The sequence below is a fragment of the Triturus cristatus genome, chromosome 1_2 (assembly GCF_964204655.1).
Source record: "Triturus cristatus chromosome 1_2, aTriCri1.1, whole genome shotgun sequence".
NCBI classification, from domain to species: domain Eukaryota; kingdom Metazoa; phylum Chordata; class Amphibia; order Caudata; family Salamandridae; genus Triturus; species Triturus cristatus.
Window position 1 is genome coordinate 1010076970 of NC_140580.1, and position 24918 is coordinate 1010101887.

Consider the following 24918-nt stretch of genomic DNA (forward strand, 5'->3'; position numbering starts at 1 on the left):
GTTACTGAACCGCAACTTGTGTTCTTATGGTGTCTTGAGCGTGATCATGACTCAGTCATGCTTGGACTGTAAGGCCACAGCGCCGAAGGATTTGAGGGAGCAGTCCCTAAAGCTGCTTGCGGCCCTGCAGTTGACATCATCTAGCATTAATCCTAGGAGTTGTCGATCCCGATCGAGGAAGAGAAGGTCGCGTGACTGCTCCAAAAGCCCCAGGTCTTCTTCATTGTACTCGAGGTCTTTGGGTCACATGGGGAAGAAGCACAAAAAGAGAAAGAAGTCTAGATGGACATTGACTTCTACTCATCTGTCGAGAATTGATGAGACGAGTGGGGAACATTGACTTTCCAGGTCTGGTTCTGCGGTGCCGTTGCCAGGTCCTATTCCACGCCTCTCCTGGTTTTTGGGAGCTGTAGCGACCCTCGCTGAAATAAGAGTTTTACGAGGCCATATGCCGAGCATTTGAGCTGGCCGATCCCTCTGGTGTGACTTTGGGGTCCCCGGGGTCAGAGGAGGCCCCATTGGGTTCCGCGCCGACCGCTCCGGCTTCGACTCCGGTGGGGTTTCAGGAATCTGATCCCGTATCTGGAATAGGACTGGTCATGCCAATGCGACCTTCCCCAGCTCTGGTCCCGTGGTCGATGGTCCCGGCGCAGTCAGTCCTATTCTCATGCCAGACGACTCATAGTCGGAACGGCATCGGTTGACGCTGATTCCAGCGCTGACAGGGCCCAGTGGTCCTAGACCGTTGCTTGAGCCTTTTGAGCAGCATGCAGACATGAGGGAAGAGTAGGAGGGGTCACTGGATCCTTTGGAATGGCAGTTATACACCCCTGGGCAGTTATACACCCCTGGTGAGAATTTGGACTGGTATGAGAATCTAGCAGAGGCCAGTGTTCTGGACACCACTCCATATACTGGTTTTCTCTCTCCACCTACCGTGGCTATGGAGGAGGGAGCATCTTTTGCAATGGTGGTGAAGAGGGCAGTGGCAATCCTTAAACTGCAACTGCCCTTGGTTGAGGTCAATACTAACCTCTTGACCAAGTGCTTCAGCTTGAGGCTTCCTTGTCTGAACCCCTATTGCTCTTTAGTGAAGCACTGACTGATGTTTTTCTAAGCACTTGGTCCAAGCCTAGTACAGGGGCTCCTGTGAACAGGACAATAGGTCTCCGCCATCGCCCTGCCCTAGTGATCCTTGTTTCCTCAGCCAACACCCTACCCCAGGGTGATTGGTAGTCCAAGCCATGATTTGCCATGGCTCGATCCCTGCCTCACCCCCAGACAGGAAATCCAAGAGGCTGGATACACTTGGTAAGAAGATGTTTTCCTTAACCCGCTTGGCATTGCGGTCGGTGAGCACCACATGCCTTTTGGGCCGTTATGCCCAAACTTATAGGAAACGGTTGCAAAAGTGCTACCACAGGTCCTGGAGGAGGCACGGGCCATCCTCTCCCAAGCAGTTTAAAGATGGGAGGTGTGCAGCAAAGTTTACCAATAGGTGTGGTCTGGATATAACTAACTCACTGGGCAGAGCGGTTACGTTGATGGTGGCCTTAAGGAGCCACACCTGACTAAGAACATCTGGCTTTTCAGGGGATGTCCAGGCCAACCTCATGGCATGCCCTTTGATGGGACTTGTCTCTTTGGAGAGAAGGCAGCCGTGGCGCTGGATCTCTTCAAGGACTTGGGGCTACGGCCAAGTCCTTGTGCCTCTCAGTGATACCTTGCCGCCAGTCTTCTTTTCGCCTCTTACATCGCTACAGAAGGGGCATGCCATCACACTAACCGTATCTCGGCCACTGTCCTGCGCAGGCTTCACAAGTTGTGCGAGGACATGGATGCGGTGCATTCTGACCGTGTGGGAATTGTAGCCAGAAGTCGTCCAACACCCCAGTAGCTGCACGTTCTAAGTCTTCCTAGTTTGGTTCTGTAAGACCATGGGTGCCCAGTGGAGGGAGAGTCCAACATCATCTCCTCCACTGGCAGTCCATAACATTAGACAAATGGGTTTTGCAGATCATTTGGAGGAGTTACTCTCTTCCATTCCAATCTCCTCCCACCCTTTACAGCCATTTCAGGAACAGCTGATGGAGGATCATCTTATCTTGCTCCGAGAGGAAGTTTCAGCTTTCCTGGGCAAGGGGCATATAGAAAGGGTTCCAGTACCAGAAGTAAGCAGTGGTTGTTATTCCCGCTACTTTCTGATATCCAAAAAGAACAAAGGTCTTTGTCCTATTATAGACCTTTGAACCGTGAATCTCTTCCTCAAAAAGGAGAAATTCAGGATGCTCACTTTGGCTCAGGTCTTGTCTGCCCTTGACCAAGGAGACTGGCTGCTAGTGTTGGACTTGCAGGATGCTTATTTTGACATCCCCATCCTGTATGCCCACAGGCATCCACTGCGTTCCAAGGTAGGCCATGAGCACTTTCAGTTCACTGTGCTACCCTTTGGCGATACCAACGTCCCTCGGGTGTTCACCAAAGTGATGGTGGTGGTAGCAGCTCATCTGTGCTGGTTATGGGTTTCACTCTACCCCTACCTTGATGACTGGCTGTTGAAGGTAGCCTAGCCCCAGACTGTTGTCTCCCATATCCGGATTACTGCGGACCGTCTACATTCACTGGGGTTCACTATAAATGTGCCGAAGTCACACCTGACCCCTTCTCAGATGCTCCCTTTCATCTGAGCTGTTCTTGACACAGTGCAGTTTCAGGCTTATCCTCACAAGCAACGAGTTCAGGATATTCAAGTTATGTTACTGATGTTTCAGCCTCTATCCTGGATTTCGGTGAGAATCACTCGGAGGCTGCTGGTCCTCATGGCCTCCTTTATCCTGTTGGTAAATCATGCCAGATGGCGTATGCGGACACTGCAGTGGGACCTGAAGTTCCAATGGGTGCAGCATCAGGGGAATCTCTCCAACGTGGTCCAGATCTCAGAGGGAACTGCAAAGGACCTGCAGGGGAGGCTAAGGAACTGTTATTGGGTCAGAGGCAGATCCCTCTCCCTTCTCCAACCGGATCTGACCATAGTGACAGATGTGTCACTCTTGGAAACAGATGGCCATCTGGGAAAGGTGGAGATCAGAGGACTTTGGTAGAATTCAGACTCCACATCAACCTGGTGGAGCTCTGAGCGATCCGACTAGTGTTGAAAGCATTTCTTCCCTCCGTCAAGGGGAAGTTGGTGCAAATGTTTACAAACAACTCCAAGCATAGCGATGTTGGGTCGTGGACTCTTTGTCGCGAGGCCCTGCTTCTCTGGGCATGGCTGGAACAGCAGGGCATAACCCTGGTGGTTCAACTCTTGGCAGGTTCTCTGACCACCAGAGTGAACAAACTCAGCCGTCGATGTCTAGCAGATCACGAATAGCATCTCCATCCGGAGGTGGTGCAAGGTCTCTTTCAGCAGTGGGGAGAGCCTTGGTTAGATCTGTTTGCCTCCGAAGAGCACGCTCAATGTCAGCAGTTCTGTGTGGTGGAGTTTCTAAGGCGGCTATCGCTTGGTGACACTTTTCGTTGCGAGTGGAGCTCAGACATCCTGTACGCCTTTCCGTCTATACCACTTCTGCCCTGAGTGCTAAAGAAGACCCGGAATGACTGGGCCCAAGTCATTTTTGTGACGCCGGACTGGGCACGGAGTGTTTGGTATCCCAAGCTTCTGAAAATGAGCATCGATTCTCCAATCAGGTTGCCCCTTCAAGTGGATCTTCTGTCGCAACAGCAGGCGATGGTCCTTCACCCGAAGCTGTCAACTCTGTCTTCTGGCATGGAGATTGAGCAGCATCAGTTGATAGCTTTTGACCTTCCTCCCGAAGTTTGCAAACTTATCTTGGCGGCCAGGCGACCCTCCACCAAAATGGTATATGCCTGCTGTTGACAAAACTTATAAAAATATTGTATAGAAAAGTCTATTGACCCTCTTTCTGCCTCTCTTTCTGATATTCAACCCTATTCTTACCCATGCACACCAGGGTCCTGCTCTGGGCACTCAAGGGTTATCTTCCTGCTTGATCATCCCTCTTTATATACGTCCCCTATTGTAAATAGGCTCCTGAAATGACTTGTACATATGTTTCCCGCTTCACCTTTCATAATGCCTCAGTGGGATCTGAATCTGGTTCTCACTTATCTCTTATGTGCTCCCTTTGACCCACTACAGAATTGTCCCCTCCGGCTGATTACCATCAAGACAGCCTTTCTGGTGGTGATATCATCTGCCAGGAGGGTGAGTATGTTGTAGGCTTTATCATCTAAGCCTCCCTATCTTATGGTATTCCCGGATAAGGGGGTGCTTCGCACCCGGGCTTCTTTCCTGATTAGGTGGTATCCCCATTCCATTTAGGACAACCTGTCATTCTGACCACCTTTTATGCTCCTCCACATCCCTCTAAAGAGTAGGAACTACTCCACCGTCTGGACCCAAAAAGTGCATTATCTTTCTACCTTGATTGCACAAAAGAATTCTGGGTGGACAACCAACTCTTCATGCCGTTCAGAAATGAACCATTTTGCACTGGGTTGTTCTCTGTATTAAGATCTGCTATGCCCTGGCTACAAAGCAGACTCCTGAGGGCTTATGGTCCCATTCAACAAGGGTAAAAGCTGCAACCACAGCATTAGCTCATGATGTTCCAGTCCTGGATATCTGCCAGGCAGCAACGTGGGAGTACCTGCACTCATTTGCCAAGCACTACTGCCTAGACAGCCAGGTCTGCAGGGATGGCCATTTCGCCCATTCATTTCTGAAGGACATCTTAGTTTAGCCAATTTGTCCGCAGCCCACCCCGTGGATGCTATTGCTTGGGTATCTATTCAAAGGTAAGAAATCTGAATCTAGAAGTCTCTATCAGATGTACAAGTTACTTACCTTTCGTAAAGCTTTATCTGGTAGAGACAATATCTACCTGTAGATTCCCTATAGACCCACCCATGCTTCCCCGCTCTGCTGACATATTTGTAGGGCTAGGGTTGCTCCCTTTTAAGGGCCCTGGTTTGGACACACTAGTCAGTTCACTTCATGGCTCTGCGCTTCTGGTGTGGAAAGTTGTGAAAATTAACTGACGTCCGCGCACCTGGCTGGCACCTATATAGGTGACCACGATGTCACATCTGGTGCCAACTATGCTACGTGGAATCGAACTGAGCCACCCAACAATGTGCAGGGGTACTGCTCATGCAAAAGTTTCTGGATCCAGACTGCTTCCTGGGAAATTCAAAGGTAAGGAATTCACAAGTAGATATTGTTTGTACCATCTAATGGGTTACCGAAGGTAAGTAACTGCTTAATATATACATACAATCAGTAATCCTTACAGTACAAAATGATAGGGGTGCAGAGATTAGCTGAAGAAGAATATATGAAATGAAGATAAGTGCTTTTGATTTCATTAAAACTTTTGCCCGAGCTACAAGCTTTTGGGTGGAAAAATCATTTATGAGAGCTCTCGCAATTCACTAACTACATACATATGTTTCTTAGTATTTGGAAAATGGCAAATATAACCCCTTGAGCAAAAGATTTGCAACTAGCGGTTGGTCAGTTTGACGTAAGGGTTGGGGAAATTGATCATTTATTACAACAGGTATAGACAGACTTTGAAAACAGAACATACAAGGATCCTCAAAAGCTTGGGTTTGCAGATTCCTGGCAGGAGGCAAATCTAGATGAGTCACTTGCATGGGCACACCAGGGATTTTTGGTCTGCTTGTGTTCTGAATTGAGAAGGATTAAGCATCACTAAAGGAGTGGTAATTGGATGATAATCCTTAGAAAAGTAGTTATTGTGCCTGATAAAGTAGGAAAATTACCTGGTCAATATATTTTTCATGTTGAGAATTATGCATCTTGCAGGGGAAGCGTGGCAAGGCTGGTCAGAGATCACCCAGGGGTCCCCGTGGGCCAAAGGTAAGTGTTACTTCTCTCAAATTTTGAAATATAAGTTCATCTTTTGGTTATGCTTAATGCACTCTCTCTCTTATTTTAAGGATTAATTTGACTTAAGGAATAAGTAAGAAGAAAATAATAGAAGGCTTTTGCAGATGTGTTCTTGGGCCTGGAAGGAAGGAAAATGTTGTACTGCTGGGGCTTTTTTCAATATGCTATTCTGCACAATTTATTCGATGATCGATCAGTTTCTATTAGGTTTCTCCTCTTCTTCTAACACTTGCCCATGTGCAGGACTGTAATAATGAATCAATCTTGCATTGCACTGTTACCCCTCCGAGATCTTTGTTTACTGTCATTATGGCATACCACACATGGCCATTAGAGTACAAGCCTTTGCCTATGCTGTGAGTGTATCGGCTTTCCTCTTTGTTATGGACATTACTGCGGGGGCTAGTGCACTAACACCAATCTACCACTAGCACACCATTCTGTCAGCATGTAAGTTCCTTGCTTGGTATTATGGCTTTAGCTTCCTCATGCACTGTTACTACATTGGTCACAGCTGTTGCCCTCACTGCACCGAAATGCACAAAATGTCACCTTCCTACACTTACACTGTGTGTCACCTTCCCCTGCTGCTTTGACCTTGAATACTCTTATGCTGTCTTGTGTGAATGACCCATTCACTTCTACTCCCATTATAGATTTCATGCAGCTCAGAGGATTAGTATCCACCCAGTTGAAAGACAGACATCATTGAATATGTTGGAGTGAATTTTTATTATCTCTCAATATCAATTCAATTCAATTCAAAAATCTTTATTTCGGTTATTGCTAACCATAAAAGACATACAAAAAATATACAAGTCATTATCACATAAAACAGCCAACCATTTCAATGCAAAAAAAGAGTTCAATCAAAGTATGGACACAAAACGAGGTGCATGATTTCACTGGTCCAGGCAGTTTCTCAATCTAATACATAGTTTTAAAAATTCCTTAATTTGGAGAATACTGTCACTGTGCAAAAGCTGCAAGTACAAAAGAGCCGGTCTGATTTGTTTAAAACCAAGTTTTTTTAAAAGAGTCACTAAATATAATTTACGAGGAAATTCATAAAATTTGCATAAAAAGATAAAATGCAGCAAATCCTGCGGAGACTTTCCGTCGCAGCCGCAGGGCGCTGCAAGTTTATTAAAAATGTCAGATTTAGGTCGAATAAGCAGGTGATGAAATTGATTAAGCCTAAATCTGGTCAGTAAAAATTTCTCATGTGAAGACAAAGACCCTTTCAGATATGGTTCTATGGCCACGGTGGTCTTAAGCATAACAAACTTTCTCACACTTGGCTTCTGGAGCTCCACATCTTCTCTCGTAGTCCTCTTATCCCGCAGAAAAGATTGTTTAATTTGCTCCAGATCTCCCCTTGTTATTAATTGTGGTTTGGAGAAGAGTTCAGGGCGACCAAGTTTATCAAAGTTTGATTTTAGGTTGCTTAGCCAAGGAGAACTCAGTGCCTTGTCCAGTGACAAAAAGTCCTTCATGATTAAGTGTGTTAGGGGTATGTTCTCATTTAGCCAAATTTTAAGCCAAAACATCAAAGGGCGTAAGGAAAGCAAATCACATATATATTGGGACCCCAGCTCCTCATGAACAGCAAAATTAGCCGTACCGGATGGGACACACAATAGTTGCTTCATAAAACGATTTTCAACAATCTGTAATTGCTCTCCATTAACATACCCCCAAAGTTCACTACCATAGGATACAGTTGCCACAGACTTAGCATTGTACAATTTCAACATTGCACAGATTGGCTTTTTCCCCAATTTGGTTGCAAAGTTGAATATTGACGCGTTAACCCTCACCATTTCACCTTTTTTCTTCACAAGATGAGGTTCCCAATTTAATTTTGTATCGAAGAGAACTCCTAGGTAAGAAAATGTTTTAGTTAAAGGGATTATTTCTCCGCCAATCCTAAATTGGAAGGGTTTTCTTGATTGCTGACCAACTTGTAATACAAAAGATTTAGAGTTATTTAACAAGAGGTCTCTATCTCTCATAAATGTATTAAATGCTGTTAACAATGATTGCAAGCCCCTCTCGGTCCTAGATATAAGAACTGCATCATCTGCATAAAGAAGTATTGGAATTCCTCGCCTACCAACTCTGGGACAGTCAGCATGAACATCTTGTAACACCCCATCTAAGTCATTAATGTAGAAGTTAAAAAGAAAGGGGGCCAGGATACAGCCCTGCCGGACCCCCTTTCCAATACTAAAATTATTAGATACACTCAAGTCCAGGGAATATCTCACATTGGCGCTGGTATTATAGTGTAGGGCAACCAAAAAGTCAACCAGACCGCTATCAACCCCTTTTGACCTCATGGACTGCCACAGCTTAGACCGGTTGACACAGTCAAACGCTGAGGACAAGTCCATAAAGGCAAGATGAATGGTACCTTTCTGTATTATAGTATATTTACTTAAGATCAGGAAGAGGTTAAGGCATTGAGTAGTTGTTGATCGGCCTTTACAAAATCCGTACTGCGAGGGGGACATAATGTTATTTTCCTCCACCCACTCTACCAATCTTTGCAGTACAATTCTTCCTACAATCTTGACCATAGAATCTAATAAAGAAATCGGTCGATAGCAATGTGGGCTGCCCTTGTCGCCCTTTTTAAAAACTGGGACAATTGTGGAAACACCCCATGATCGTGGACATCCTTCTTTTGCAGCAGCATTAAAAACTGACTCTAAAATCGGTGCCCAAAAGCTAGGATCAGATTTATACAAATCAGGGGGAATCCCGTCCGGGCCGGGAGCTTTTCCACCTGTCATTCCCTGTATGCCCTCCAAAACTTCAGCTCTGTTAAAAACAATCTGTACACCAGTTTTACTGCAGTCAATACTAATAACCATGTCCTCTGTGCAGCAGTAAAGTTTTTTGAAGTGCACTTCCCACTCCTCCTTAGATATATAACTTTCAGTACCATTTCCCGGGTCCTGTGTCAAAAATGGTTTTCTCATCAAGGCCCAGAAAGCTGTACTACTTCCAAGGGTGGCAGGATCTAAGATCGCTAACCACGCCTCTTCCCTGAGAAATTCCTTATGTCTTGCAATAGTTTTTTTGTAGATCATTCTACATTGCTGGACATCAGCTTTTATCCTAGGCTTAGATGACAATGCTACTCTTAGATTTTTTGCTGCTACGGAACAATCCTTGTTAAACCACCTCGGACCTTTTAAGGAATCCGAATTTTTTATAGGTACTGATAGTAATTGAGATACCTTCCCCGCTAAACTGTTGAAGGCATTTAGGATAGTGTTTGGGAGTGTATCCACTTGTGTGCATAACGAAATTTCGTCAGCACAAGTAGTTTTTATTTTAGTGTACAGCTGATCAGGGGTTACCATGGACCATCTCAGACGGCGTCTGCCATCAGTGGTATTCACCCTACCGATAAGGGGTTCCACTCTTTCTTTTGCTATCAGCGGACCCCTCATAAGAGCAGTGAGAGGATTATGGTCACTGAATTCACTGACTTCAATAGAGAAGAATCCCACAAAAGACTGCATTACAGATGTTAGCAAAATTAAATCTATAAAAGTTGCCCTACCACTCCCCTTAAATGTTGGGGTGTCAAAGCGCTTATTTGGGGCCATCAACGCCATCATAGGAGTTAATTCTAACTCATTAAGCATATCATTGAGGTGTTCCCCCTCAATTGTGTGCTCAAAATGGAAATTCTCATAGTCCGGGCAATTAAATTCTGTGATCAGTTTAAAAAGAGGGTCTCCACAAGGATGGACATTAAAATCCCCGACCACCATGAGGTTATGAAGACAACCCTTCATGGAGTTACTAATAAAGGAATGCAATGTAACTATCTGACTAGAGTTGGTACTACAATTAGTGGAATTATAAAAATTGACCAAACCGGCCGTACAGTTATCTCCATTTAAAACTAAGCCAATAATGCCAGTGTGGTTTGTTGTAATTCTCCTAACCTTACAACATAAAACTATAGATATAAACACAACCAAGCCCCCCTTAGGTCTACCCCTGTTAGTTGCTACTGCCGGTACGTAGTAGGCCTTATACCCTTCCAGGAAGTAATTACAATTGATTGACCAAGTTTCCTGTAAACAGATAACTTGGTACTTTTTAATATACTCAATCCAATTGCAATCCTCCATTTTGGAACCAAGACCCGCAATGTTCCAAGAAATTATGTTATTAGAGTTGTTGACAGCCAAAATACATTCCGAACGTTCCGTATCCATTAGGCCACGAGTTGCCTGCCCACCGGATACCTCCTGTCAGTCACATAGCTCTAATCCCGAGAGGGCATCGAATCTGTTGTGGGTTACAATGTTGAAACCATTACCTCTCTGTAACCCCCCATTATGAGCATATTCCTCATTAGGAGGCAATGACTGTGAGGGTATACGTGATCTAAATGGGCCAGGGGTTGGTGGATTTCTAATAAAGTGGGAATAAAAAAACCCCAGTGGGCGTATGCAAATACAGTTGGGAGTGTTGGCCAATGCAGCAGCTCTGAGTAGAACTGTAGCAGCATGCTGAGGATGCCTAAAATTAATAATAATGCAGTCACCATTTATTGTCTTGCTAGATGAACCAATCCAGCTCACCCTCCTTGTTGTTAATATTTGATCTGCATACTTAACGGGGAACCCACAATTCTTATTAAGCCAGAAAACCGTCCTGTTCTTTAAAGAATCATGATTTTCTTCAGACGCCTGATGTGCTTGGGGCTGAATGGGAGGGACATTCGTAAGTACAGCCACATAAGGTGCACAATCAGGGGGAAGATTTACATGACGATTTTTCTTTATGTGGGTATAAGTCAAATTTCCCTCTAGAGATCTCGTGTTAATGGTATTCTGCATTGTTAATGTCGTGGGATCCGATAAGACAGGATCAACAACAACCACTGTGTTCTGTGTGTTAATCTGCCTGTTTAAATGAGTATTAGATATACTTCCCTTTGATGATCCCGGGTCATCCACAGTTGGTCTAAGATTTCCTGCATCTGATTTGCCTGATGCCCCAGCCAGGTGGGATGTTAACAGGCCACCTAGTCTTTCTACTTCTGAGGCCATGGTATCTAATTTGGCTAGCAAAGGTTGCATCAATTCTGCAATTTTTGCCTCTAATTTTCCCTCCAGTGAGTGAAATAGAAGTGTTAATGGTTCAGGGGCGATGTTAGAACTCAATCCGCCCATACCACTACCCTCTCCTAGATTCTTTTGCAATCCCCCACTATTAGAGACTCTATTGCCCCTCCCGGTTTTACTTTTGCAATGATTACCCATGCGCTTAGCTTGCACCTTCCTGCACAGTCTCATTGGTCTGTGCTGGGGCGATAGGGGTGATAAGGGTGATGACTCTTCCTCTATTAATTCAGATGCAACTTCAAGGTCATCTGTAATCAAATCTGTATGTGTTTGTGCTGCAATGAGTACAGCAGCCCCGCTTTCCCCGTCCAATCCGTCTATAGGAGCTGTGACTACCAAAGGGGATGATAATTCAGCACACCCAACAGCATCATTACCCCGCCCTAGGGAAGCTCTGCGGGAGTTGTTGATTTGGGTCACCTTTTGCACCAGATAGTTATCCATAGAACCAACCCCCTTAGTAGGTTTATTCACCTTAACCTTAGACATATTAGTAACCCTGACGGTAATCCTTGGAGCCAGGCACGTTTTTACCCAGGACTATACAACCGGCTAACTTCGCTCAGACTATGCAGATAGCCACGTTACACAACACAGTATGGTGACTTCACAGGAACTGTATACGTACAAAGTCCGTGGCCCAGTCCAGTCTCTTCTGTCCTCTGAGGGCCTCAGAGGGCCCGCCCTTTGCCCGGGCTTAGCCCGGCGCCGCCCGCGCGCGTCCCGCGACGCGGAGGGAGCGCCGCTGTTAAATGCGCCTCCGGGCGCGTAGGTAACGTCAAACTGCGCCGGGGCACCTGGGAAATGTAGTTGTAGCCGCTTCCAGGCCGCGCGTGAGGTAGCGGCAGCCCCGAGTGCTACGTGGGGGGCCGAGGGAGCACCAGCAGGGCCAGCAGGAGAACAAAAGCGTCCACAAAGCAGGTAACACCCTGTCTGAAGGGATTTTAATTTTCGAACTTCCCGCTCCACCGAGGGAGCGCCGCTGTTAAATGCGCCTCCGGGCGCGTAGGTAACGTCAAACTGCGCCGGGGCACCTGGGAAATGTAGTTGTAGCCGCTTCCAGGCCGCGCGTGAGGTAGCGGCAGCGGCAGCCCCGAGTGCTACGTGGGGGGCCGAGGGAGCACCAGCAGGGCCAGCAGGAGAACAAAAGCGTCCACAAAGCAGGTAACACCCTGTCTGAAGGGATTTTAATTTTCGAACTTCTCTCAATATCAATATTAATAATTTTGTTTAGTTCTCCGTGATGTGTAAATGTTTTGTACGAGACTTCACAGCCATTTTAATTCTCTTCATTGTTAGTAAGCAATTATTATAGACTCTTTCACAGACGTTCCTTTTCATTATTGCTTTCCTGTATATGATACGTTACAGACCTTTCCTCCCAATCAGAAAGTCCAGGACAATTCGGCTATGATCCTGATGTTTCAGCCTAGGTCCTGGGTCTCAGTGAGAGTGGTTCTGAGGCTTCTTTGCTTTTGACCTCCTGCATTCTACTCATCAATCATACCAGGTGGCATATGTGGGTTCTACACTGGGATCTGACATCACAGTGGGCTCATCACCAATGCAACCTGTCTGATCCCCTTCAAATTCTGGTGGAAACTGCAGAAGACCTGGTGTGGTGGTTCAGCTGCAGTCGTACCGGCAGCAGACCCCCCTCTCTGATGGATACATCTGCCTGTGGATTCCTCACCTTTTGCATTACCCCTGCACCAGCATTCCGCAAAATCTTTTTTACCTAGCTCTCCCACATCAACGAGGACGTCACAAAGACACGACTCTGCTCGTGACTCCGTCTGACGTCATCGGAGCCACAAGTAGACCTCGTCGGCGTGCTGACGTCAGTTCCCTTTTTTCCGCGCCGACGACGCGTAACGGTTTTCTGGGACGCTCCACTATTTTCTTGATAGTAACTTTGGTTCTGCTGTTTCCTTTGGAAGTGGCAGTGCGATGGCGTCGAAGAAGTCAGGGTTTAAACCTTGTAGAGAATGCGGGGGTCATATGTCGATCACGGACCCTCACGACGACTGTTTGTGGTGCCTGTCTTCAGAACATGACGTCGATGGTTGTACCAGCTGTCGGAAGATGAACCCAAAGGCCTTGAAGGAGTGTGAGGCCAAGTTGTTCATGGTGAAGGCAAGGAAGGAGAAAAGAGGTCGGAAAAGATCGAAGTCGAGGTCGTCGACTTCGCATGCTTCGAAGTCGAAGAAGCACACGAAGAGGAGACATGGTTCTCGACCTCATTCGTCAAAGGGTAGGGCTTCGAGATCGCCCTCACCGGCTCCAAAACATCGCATTAGAGATGTCATTTCTCCATCACCTTCCCCTCCAGCGACTCCGACACGTTCTCCGACGCCGACAGGTTCTCCGGTGCTTTCACCGATGCCGAAGGGTACTCCTGAGCCGAGCTCTTCACCGGCGCCGAGGGTTTCTACTGTGCCTGTAACAAAGACTCCAGTCTTAGGCCTGACTTCACCGGCGCCTACACGGTCTCGTGAGGATCAGGGTACGGTTCCATTCCCATCCTTTCCTGGGCCTGGTACGGATCCATCGCAGTTCCTTAACATGATGTATCGCGTGTTTGCCAAGGCAGCCTACCCTACTGGTGCGCCTTCGTGCCCCGTGGGTCCGCTTGCTTTTAAGTTAGGCGTTCCACAACATTATGCCCAGCACCATTCATGGCTTTTATGCCGATGGCGCCGTCCTGGCATTTACCAGCTCTGAGGTTCTCGACGCCGGTCTCTGTCTCCGGCTCCATCTGGAGGCCGCTCTTCTTCTCGACTCCGGTCGGCTTCGTTGCCCGCGTCCGAAGCTGTGCCTTCGATGCCGGTGCCTGTTTTATCTGAGCCGTGTGTGGCTCCGCCAACGCCGAATCCTCTCCTGAAGATAAGGTATAGGAGAGAGGCCCAAAGGCTTCTTGAAGAAGAGGAATATCAGCAGGATGAGGCTGAGGAAGGTGAGATTGAAATAGATGAGTTTGAAGGCCTTCAGGAGGCAAGTGGATTGGATACTTCCCCGGAATAGGAACTTTCATCTCCAAAATCATTACCCTCGCAGGATGTTTTGCCTTATCATGCAGTAATTAGAAAGGCCGCTGAACTTTTAGATCTCCAGCTTCCCACTGCTGATTTTAGGCTGAATATTTTAACAGAGGTTTTACACTATCCTTCCTCTGTAGTTGAGCCTCTTTTGCCATTTAATGAGGCCTTAACTGAGCCTATTTTGGAGGTGTGGAGGAAGCCTCTCTCAGCACCTGCGGTTTCAAGGTCCATAGCAAGAAGGTACAGGCCTGCTCCAAATGATCCTGCATTTCTTTCGTGTCATCCTTCGCCTGAAAGCTTGGTGGTGCAGGCTTCTTATTCGAAACAATCGACAGGTTCTTTTCCCCAGACTCCTGGTGACAGGGATTCAAAAAAGCTAGGGAAGTCTGCTAAAAAGGTTTTCTCCTCTTCAAGTATGGCTTTGAAATCCACTAATGCAACCTGCTTGTTGGAGAGATATATCCATGCTTTGATGGACTCGGCAAAACATCTAATTCCAAAGTTGCTGGAAAATGATCGAGTACCTTTTCAGAAGATTGTGTCAGATACCCAGGCAGCAGCTCGGCAGGTTATACAGTCTGGATTGGACACAGCTGATTCAGTGGCAAGAGTGATGGGCTCTGCTGTGGCTACAAGAAGGCATGCTTGGCTTAGTTCTTCAGTTTTCTCTCCTGATGTTCAGAATACGCTTCTGGATCTTCCCTTTGATGGGTCAAGGCTTTTTGGGGAAAAGGCTGATTCTGCGTTGCAAAGATTCAAGGACAGTAGGGCTACGGCTAACTCTTTAGGACTCCAAACTCAGTCTAGAGGTTTTGGTTTTAAAAGATATCGTGGCTTTGGCAGGATGTCTTCCTTTCGAGGCCATCAGCAACCTCAGTTACAGCAGCAGAACCTCCAGTACAAGTCTTACAGAGGGAACAACAGAGGTCTTTGCAGGGTTTAGCCAGTCAACTCTCCTCCTCCTCCTCTTCCTCTTCTGCCACTGGTGTCTCTGGAAAGCAGCCCTAGGTCCCCCATTTTGGAGCATGCTGGTCCTGTAGGGAGTTGGGTGTCCCATTTTCTACAAGATTGGAAATCTATAACATCAGACCTTTGGGTTTTGAATCTTGTGGAAATGGGTACGCCCTTTCCTTCCAGGAGTTTCCCCCTCCTTATCCTCCTCACCAGGGCGGCTGTTCAGAAGACCATTTATTGCTTCTACAGCAAGAGGTTCCTGTGTTATTGCAAAAAGGTACGATAGAGGTGGTTCCGGAACAGGAAAGGGGTCAGAGATGCTACTCCCGGTATTTCCTGATTCCCAAGAAGGACGGCAGATTAAGGCCTATTCTAGACCACAGGGTTTTGAATTTTTACCTCAAGCAGGGGAAATTCAAGATGTTGACCCTAGCTCAGGTTCTTTTGGCATTGCAGCAAGAAGACTGGTTGGTGTAGATCGATTTGCAGGATGCATATTTTCACATCCCCATCCTGAAGTTGCATCGAAAGTATCTCCGTTTCACGGTAGGGTCTCAACACTACCAGTTTGCGGTCCTCCCGTTTGGACTTACTTCCGTACCCTGAGTCTTCACAAAGGTGATGGCGGTGGTGGCAGCTCATCTCAGAAAGTCGGGAATTCCTGTTTTCCCTCACCTGGACAACTGGCTGCTCAAAGCAAAGTCACCGGAGATGGTGCTTCATCATCTGCAGGTAACAGCACGGCTGTGATATGTTTTGGGTTTCTCAATAAATGTACCCACGTCTCACCTGGTGCCCTCACAGCGCAACCTGTTCATAGGGGCAGTTCTGGATACTACAGTGTGTCGAGCATTTCCTCATCCGCTGAGGATTTCTCGACACTCAGGAAATGATTCCCTTGTTCCACAATGGAGCAGTTGTTCCAGTCCTGAAGGTCCTACGCCTGCTCGGTCTGTTCGCTTCTGCATTCTTTTGGTCAACCACCCACGCTGGCACATGAGGGCGCTCCAGTGGTGTCTCCACAGGCAGTGGTATCAGCACAACGGAGATCTCAGGGAGTCAGTCATGATCTCCAGAGAAACTGCAGCGGATCTGTCTTGGTGGAGTGTTCAGGGCAACATGTTTCAAGGGAAACCCTTTCAGCTTCCTCCACCAGTGGCCACAGTGATCACGGAGGCCTCCACTCTAGGGTGGGGTGCTCATCTGGGGGATCTGGAGGTCAAAGGTCTTTGGTCTCCAGAGGAAAGGTTGCTTCACATCAACCTTCTGGACTTGCGGGCTATTCATTTGGCACAAAAGGCCTTCCTTCCGTCCCTTCGCGGTCAGTCGGTTCAGGTCCAGACGGACAACACTACCGCGATGTGGTACATCAACAAATAGGGAGGTGTAGGGTTGTTTCGTCTCTGCAGAGAGGCTCTGCGACTGTAGGGTCGTTTAGTCTCTGCAGAGAGGCTCTGCGACTTTGGTCCCGGGCTCATGGCTGTCAGATTTGTGTGTTTGCAAATCATTTGGCCGGTGTGCTGAATGTACGTGTGGACAGTCTCAGTCGGCATTACTCGGCCGATCACGAGTGGCGGCTGTGAGAAGTTGGCCTGATGTATGATGTAACTAGTTCTAGTGTAAAGGGCCTCTGAGTTTCCTCCCCTCTGTCCAGCCCCTTCTCTTGGAGGGTATTTAAGGGTTTACCTGTGGATGGGTCCTCAGATTCGTTGTGGGACAAGACTCAAAACTGAACCCACGTCACTTTCCAACCATCTGGATACTTGTACTTCACTGGACTTCGCCTAGAACCAAGACTGCATCAAGGAAGACTCCTGCTGCTCCTCGTCTCGCTGTTCTGCAGGTCTTCTTTGTTGTTTGTGTCTTTGCTTCAACCAAGATCTTCAACAGACCTGTGGGCTTCAAAGACACCAGAAGAAATCTCCCTTGGAGTGAAGGAGTCCCTCCCATGCACCTGCAGGCACCGCAACAAAGCTTACCAGTCTGCTGCTCCTGATGTCTCACAGACTTTGAAAAGCTCAGCAACACAGGTGGTGGTTCTGCAACCCCATCGAGGCCTGACCTGTCCTCTCTGCAATTTTGAGGCCAGTATCCCTCGTCGTAACAGCTGGCCCTGTGCACCGCGTTGACTTGCCGTTTCCAAGGCTTGTTGCGTCTGCACTCCAGAGATCTTCGGGCTACAAGAAGCTCCAGCCTCCAGCATCTTTGCCTGCCAAGTACAGCATCCTCACTGCATCCTCTGCACCGTGTGCCTTCCTTCTTGGTGATCTGCTCGAGGTCTTCTTGCGGCTCCTGTGCCTTCACCCTGTGGGTCCTCTTGAGGGTCTTTTTCTGCTCCAGTGGGCTCCCCTGCTTGCTCGGAGTCTGCTCAGATTCCCATGTTGGTGGTGAGTCCCTTGGACCTTGCTGGTCCCAATGATGCTTGTTCTTTGCTTTCCATGCCTGTTGCAGCTGCCAAGGTTTGTTGGTGCTCCTAACGAACACCAACCACCTGGTTCTCGACTTCCGACATGGGACAGCTCGTGCACGGCTCCTGGTCTTCCTCAGCATCGCCTGGTCCTCACAGTTGCAGCAACAAGGTCACAGTTAACACTTCTGAACCATCCGACATTGGTGGGCATTGCACTTCCGTGCTTCCTGGTCACCTCCGTGTGGCATAGACTCTGTCCCCTCTACTTGCAGGGTCTTCACTTCAAGAATCTATCCTTGGATTCCACCGGACTCTTGCACAATCTTCTCCATCAGCATCTTTCCTGAAGTCCTCCATTGTGGACTACGGCGGTTTCCAACGTCACTTCGTACCTATGCACCCAGCTTCCCTGATGTAGGTATCCTGGTTCCTGGGGTATCCAGGGGTTGTGTTCTGTCTTCCATGGGATTTCTTCAGGATCCACTTGGAAGGGTCCTTCTTCAAAACTGAAACCGCGACTTCCCCATTGACTTCTATTGGACAATCGGATGTGTTTCCACTCTGCACACAGCCTCTGTGGGATTCCTGGGTACTTACTTTGGGTGGTTCCTTGGGTCCGTAGCTCCTCTGAGTCTCCTGATCCAAGTTCTTACTTCAGTCGCATTTCGCATTCCATTTGTTTAGTATATGGTTTGGTCTCCCCCTGGAGACCACTGTATTTTGTGGATACCTATTGCAATTGAAGTATTATTGTGTATTTGTGTTTAGATCTCTGGGCAGGAGATATACCAATGTGTTAGTGAGTGTTGTGTAATAAATAAAAATATCTTTATATATACACTGAGTGGTTCTTTTTCATTTTACCTACGCTACATGATTATCCTGCTAAAACGAACAAGTTACTTACCTTCGGTAACGATGTATCTGTAAGAAACATTAGTTAGATTCCTCACCTTAGAATATCCCCAGGCGTCCGGCTGGATCCGGAAAGATTTTTCGTCAGCAATACCCCTTGCGCGTCGCTAGGCGTCGTCTGCGGCTCCGCATACATCGTCGGCGTCGTGCGCCGGGATGACGTCGTCGGAGTACTTAGACGCTGCCCTCGCGCGCTGACGTCAGTTCTTGTACATAGCTTTCCGCGCCAGGAACGCAGAGCCATGCAAGAGACCGACACTGGTGCCAATAAGTCTAGGGCCCTGAAAAGGATAACCTTAACTCTAGATGTCGGTTCGCAGAGCGGGTAGGATGGGTGGGTCGGTGAGGAATTTAACTAATCTTACAGATACATCGTTACCGAAGGTAAGTAACTTGTTCATCTGGGTCCAGACGGTGGAGCCTCTCTTCCTCTTTCGAAGGATACGGAAAGAAGGTGGGCAACGTGACAGTCTGCCCGATGTGAAAGGGAGTCACCACTTTCGGAAGAAAGGAAGGACGAGTCCGGAGGACAACCTTGTCCGGATGAACAGAAAGAAAAGGGGGCTTAGACGTCTAGCCGAGGTGATGGCTACCAGGAAGGCAGTCTTAAGAGTCAGAAGACGAATGGGACAATTGTGAAGAGGCTCAAAAGGAGCGCACATCAGAAAAGTCAAGACCAGATTCAAATCCCACTGAGGCATTACGAAGGGGACAGGAGGAAACATGTGAGTAATGCCCTTGAAGAAACGAGAGACAACAGGGGATTTGAAAAGAGAAGGCTGATCAGGAAGCCGTAAGAAGGCAGAGATAGCAGAAAGATAACCTTTTAGGGTGCCCAGAGCAGAGCCCTGCTGGGCCATGGAAAGAAGGAAGAGGAGAACCTCAGAAAGAGGGGCGGAAAGGGGATCCACAGCCTTTGCTGTGCACCATGCTACAAATTTGTTACACCGGCAGGCGTATACCGTTTTTGTGGAGGGACGCCTGGCTGCCAGAATCACGTCGCAGACTTCAGGAGGCAAGTCAAATGGCATCAACGGTCGCCGCTCAATCTCCACGCATGGAGGTGGAGACTGGACAGGTTCGGGTGGAGGACCGTCCCCTGCTGCTGTGACAGAAGGGCCTCCTGAACAGGCAGTCGTATCGGGGGATCAATTGACAGACTGAGTAGCTCGGGATACCAGTACCTTCGTGCCCAATCCGGAGCCACCAAGATGACTTGGGCCCGGTCGCACTTGATCTTCTTCAGCACTCTGGGCAGAAGTGGTATAGGCGGAAAGGCGTACAACAGACCGCAACTTCACTCGCGACGAAAGGCATCCCCGAGCGAGTGCTGCCTTGGAAACTCCAACGCGCAGAACTGCTGACATTGAGTGTTCTCTTCGGTGGCGAATAGATCTAACCAAGACTCTCCCCACTGCAGAAAGAGGCCTTGCGCCACGTCCGACTTTAGACGCCATTCGTGATCCATCATGCACCGGCGGCTGAGTTCATCTGCTCTGGCGTTCAGAGAGCCCGCCAGATGTTGAACCACCAGGGTGATGCCCTGATGTTCCAGCCATGTCCAGAGGCGCAGAGCCTCCTAACAAAGGTTCCACGATCCCACCCCGCCCTGTTTGTTGCAATACCACATGGCGGTGGTGGTGTCTGTGAACACCTGCACCACACTTCCCCGGACAACGGGAAGGAATGCCTTCAGTGCAAGCCGGATCGCTCTCAGCTCCAAAAGGTTGATATGGAGCTGAGACTCCGCCGGAGACCAGAGTCCTCTGATCTCCGCCTCCCCCATGTGGCCCCCCCATCCCAGGAGGGACGCATCCATCACTACTACGTGCTCCGGTTGGGGTAGAGAGAGGGATCTGCCGCTGACCCAATGGCGGTTTGTGAGCCACCACTGCAAATGCTTCGCAGTGCCCTCTGAGATCAAGACATGGTCGGACAGGTTGTCCCGATGCTGGGCCCACTGAAACTTCAGGTCCCACTGCAGAGCCCGCATTCGCCACCTGACGTAATGCACTAACAGGATGCAGGAGGCCATCAGACCCAGAAGCCGCAGCACCAACCTGACCGAAACCCGGGATAGAGGCTGAAAGATGGGAATCAGAGCCTGAATATCCCGGACTCGCTGTTCCGGCGGATAGGCCTGGAACTGCGCCGAGTCCAGAACCGCTCCAATGAAGAGGAGCTTCTGGGAGGGACTCAGATGCGACTTCGGCACATTGATGGAAAACCCCAGCAAATGCAGGAGGTTGGCCGTAGTCTGGAGGTGGGAGACGACTTGCTGGGGCAAGCCCGCCTTCAACAGCCAGTCGTCGAGATAGGGGAAGACTGGAACCCCTGATCTGCGCAGATGAGCTGCGACCACCGCCATCACTTTTGTGAACACCCGAGAGGCACTGGTGAGGCTGAAGGAGAGCACAGTGAATTGAAAATGCTCCTGACCCACCGTGAACCGCAGGTAACGCGGGTGGGCCGGCAGGACGGGGATGTGAAATAAGCGTCCTGCAAGTCCAATGCTACCATCTAGTCTTCTGGATCCGGAGCAGCCAGAACCTGAGCTAGGGTAAGCATCTTGAACCTCTACTTCCGGAGGAAGGCGTTGACGCTCCTGACGTTCAAGATAGGGCGTGGGCCCCCCTTGCCCTTCTTGGGAACCAGAAAGTAGTGGGAATAGCAACCACGACCTACTTCTGAACCAGGAACGCGCTCGACGGCCCCTTTGGCCAAGAGGGCCGTAACTTCCTCCCACAGAAGATTCAAGTGATCCCCCGACATACGGTGGTACTGCGGTGGCATGGCTGGAGGGGTCGTCTCGAAGGGGAGGGAGTAGCCCCTTCGGACGATTTGCAGCACCCACCTGTCCGACGTGATGGAACGCCAGTGGAGCAGGTGATGGCGAACTCTGCCGCCCACTGGCGTGGAATGGGCCTGAAAGCACGGACTAGGAGGACTTTGAGGCGGATGCTGCCAGGGTGGATGTGGACTGACCGGCACGTTGTCCCCCGGTACCGCCTCGGCGGAATCCACGTCCGTGACCACGTGCATGTTGGTTCTGCAGCCGGTGGCTAGGCGGACGTGAGGGGGCGCCCCTTCCTTGGCCACAAAAGGGACAAAAGGCGGAGGTTTGAGGTCGCGGGCCGAGAGACCCAAGGACTTGGCCGTATCCCGGGAGTCCTTGAAGCGCGCCAGCGCACTATCCGCCTTCTCGCCAAAAAGGTGAGTGCCATCAAAGGGTATATCCATGAGGGTACTCTGGACATCCCCTGAGAAAGACTTGGACCGCAGCCAGGCGTGGCGGCGGAGCGCCACCGTGGTTGATATCGCCCTACCTAGCGAGTCCGTAGTGTCTAGTCCACGTCGTATAGCATGTCGTGCTGCATCCCACCCATCGGCAAGAGCTTGGGTGAGCCGTGCCCGGGCCTCCTCCGGACACAGGGGAAGCACGTCCTCCACCGTATCCCACAGAGAGTGGGAGTAACGGTCCAAGAGGCAAGCGGTATTCAAGGACCGCAGTCCCAAACTAAGGGAAGAGAACAGCTTGTTTCCGAACTGTTCCAGCCTCTTGGATTCCCGATCCGGAGGAGCGGACGGGAAGGAGGATTAGAAGTAGAGGCCTGGATAACCAGACTCTCGGGCGTGGGGTGTTGGGACAGAAAGCTGGTCACCCAAAGCAGGGCGGTGGCACCGGGCCACGTTCCGATACACAGGAGGTACTGTGGAGGGCTTGGACCAGGTGCCCTGCAGAACGTCCACTAGTGCCTCATTGAACTGCAGCAGAGGCTCCGAGGAGCTTGCTGACGGTTGAAGCACTTCAGTGAGGAGGTTAGTCCTCACGGCCACAGCAGGCAACTCCAGCCCAAGGGCTTCGACCGCCTTGTGCAGCACCACAGAAAAAGTAGCACCTTCCTCCGCAGCCACAGTCAGAGGAGAGATGACACCAGTGTCCGGGGGGTGTCCAGACCACTGGCATCCCCCAGCTCGTCTGCCCAGTCCTGTGATAAATTGGCCTGTATGGCCATAGGGTCCTCAGACCCCTCCAAGTCGCCCCCATCATCCGATTCCTGATAAACTGGGGGAATAACCGGAGCCGGGCTGTAGATGAAATGGTGACCCAACGGCGTCGGATGCGGACCGGGGCTGAACCGGGGAACGGCGTCATCCGGAGACAGCGCCGGAGGTGGAACCGGTGTCGGCGCTGGCAGAGGAGGCGTCGTGAGATCGACCGGCGCCAGCAGAGATCCAGGCCTGGATCCCTCGGGGACCTGTGGCGTCGGGACCGAAGTCGACGACGGCGCTGGTGCCGGAGCCGCCGGCTCACCAGGTGGCCCAGTCGAGCCCGCGGGGCCCGAAGGCACGCCGGCAGGCGTCGACGGCAGAGCCAGACCCTCATGGCCGAGAGGAAGGCACTGATCTCCGCCGGAGTCGCGTCAGTCCCAGGGACCGGCGGGTATGGGGACGGATGCGGCTCCTGCGACTCCGACGGAGCCGCGGGGGTGGGACCACCCCGACCCTCGACCGAGTCGCGCGACCGGCGAGGGGAGTCCGAAGAGCGGTGTCGCCTCTTGGACTTCTTAACTGTGACTTGATCACTTGTGATTTTTCTAATTGTCACTCTGCTATGCAGTATCATAACCCTCTTGATTCTCTGCTCAAATCTACACTGCATCCCACAATAACCTCCTTTGACCTTACTTTTCTGATGGATAGATCTGTCTGTGGATTCCTCACCTTCTGAATTACCACATTGCGCAGCACTCCACGGAAACTTTTCTTCTCAGCTCTCCCACGTTGACGATGTCACAATGAACGGCTCTGCACGCAACTCCCCGTGATGCCATTGGAGCCATAAGAAGACCTCGTCGGCATGCTGACGTCAGTTCCCTGTTTTCTCACACCGTCGACACGTAACAGTTTTTTTCAAGGCTCTCCATTTCTGGGAGTTTCTTTGTTGCTGTTGTACGCGACTTTGAAGCCATCGATGATGACTACTCTGAGGAAGACGGGGTTTCAAGCCATGCAGAGAATGTAGGGACCAGATGTCCATCACCCTCATGAAGATTGTTTACGGTGTCTCACGTCAGACCACGATGTCGGGACATGCAGTTTTTGCAAGCGCATGAATCCAAAGGTGCTGAAAGAGAGGGAGGCCAATTTACTCATGTCCAAGTTCAAAAAGTAGAAGAGAGGTCACAGGAGGTCGAGGACCCGCTCAAAGTTGCCGACTCCACACACTTTGAGAGCTTCGAAGAAACACAAGAAGAAGCTGCACCATGGTTCTCGGCGTCGCTCTTCGAAGGATGTGACTCCAAAGTCAGTGTCCCAGAGTCCCAGACATCATCGCAGGGATGAGTTCTCTCCGACTCCTTCACAAGGGGTGACTCCATCCCTGCGTCCGGATCCGAGAGCAGTAACTCCACCGGCTCCGAGAAATGCAACGCCTACACCATTGCTGAAGTCAATCACCTCACCTCTGGGGTCTCAGGGGCCGCAACCAGAGCCGAATTTAGTGCCTCCCCGTATGACTGCAGAGCCTGTAGTACCAGATCCAAAGTATCCTGCTTTCCCGGCTCCAGGATCAGATCCTTTGCATTTTTAAATGGGTTATTTTGCTCATTCGCCTGAGCAGCAGACCCTACTGCTGCACCTGTTGGCCCCATGGGTCAGTTGGCATATTCCCTGGGAGGTTTGCCACCTCACTCTCCTGAGGCACCCCTCATGCCTTTCATGTCTATGGCTCCAGGAAGTTGGCCTCTTCCGACGTGGAGATTTTCATCACCGTTGCAGTCTTTGGAAAGATGAGCTCCTCTAGATAGTTCATCCCCTGAGCTGTTTGGTTCCAAACCTGCGCCGACTCAACTTCGACTGGCTTCGACTCCTGCTCCTTTGGACGTCCCTTTGACGCCAATCCTGAAGTCACTGGCGCCGCATCTAGCGCCGCCAACGCTGGTTCTGAGGATACGGTCTTGGGGAGAGGCTCAAAGGCTGTTGGAGGAAGAAGAGTACCAGGAGAAACATGAAGGGGCTGAGGAACGGGAGATTGTAGATCCTGACCCAGATTTTGAGGGTTTGCTGGAGGCTAGTGACCTGGACACCTTTCCTGAGTGGCAGTTTTCATCACCAAACGGCTTGCCAATGCAGGAGGTGACAACATATCACACTGTGATAAGAAAGGCTGCACACCTCTTGGAGTTGCCTCTTCCTACAGCGGAATTGAGGTCTAATATTCTAACGGAGGGTCTTCGTTCTCCTCCCTCTATTTCAGAACCTGTACTTCCCTTCAATGCGGCATTGACAGAGGCTATTCTTGATGTCTGACTAATGTCCACTCCATCAGTTTCCAGGACCAAGGAGGTACAAGGTGGCTCTGGGGGGCTCTTGCTTTTCTGTCCGCCCATCATTTGCCGGAAAGCTTGGCGGCATAGGCTTTATGCTCTTCAAGGCTGTCTCCAGGTTCCTTCCCATCTGCGCCTGCGGATAGGGAGTCAAAACGCACAGAGCAATCAA

General features: G+C 49.7%; 1 protein-coding gene across 4 annotated transcripts in view; it reads left to right on the forward strand.

The window, feature by feature from the left end:
• The window catches only part of LOC146868589 (uncharacterized), a 1503661-nt gene that overhangs the window by 1165358 nt on the left and 313385 nt on the right, over window positions 1-24918 (forward strand). For all 4 annotated transcript variants that reach the window (XM_085611695.1, XM_085611716.1, XM_085611705.1 and 1 more), the window contains one exon: window positions 5855-5908. In XM_085611695.1, coding sequence (XP_085467821.1) covers window positions 5855-5908 — 54 coding nt within the window. The remainder of the gene's footprint in view (window positions 1-5854; window positions 5909-24918) is intronic.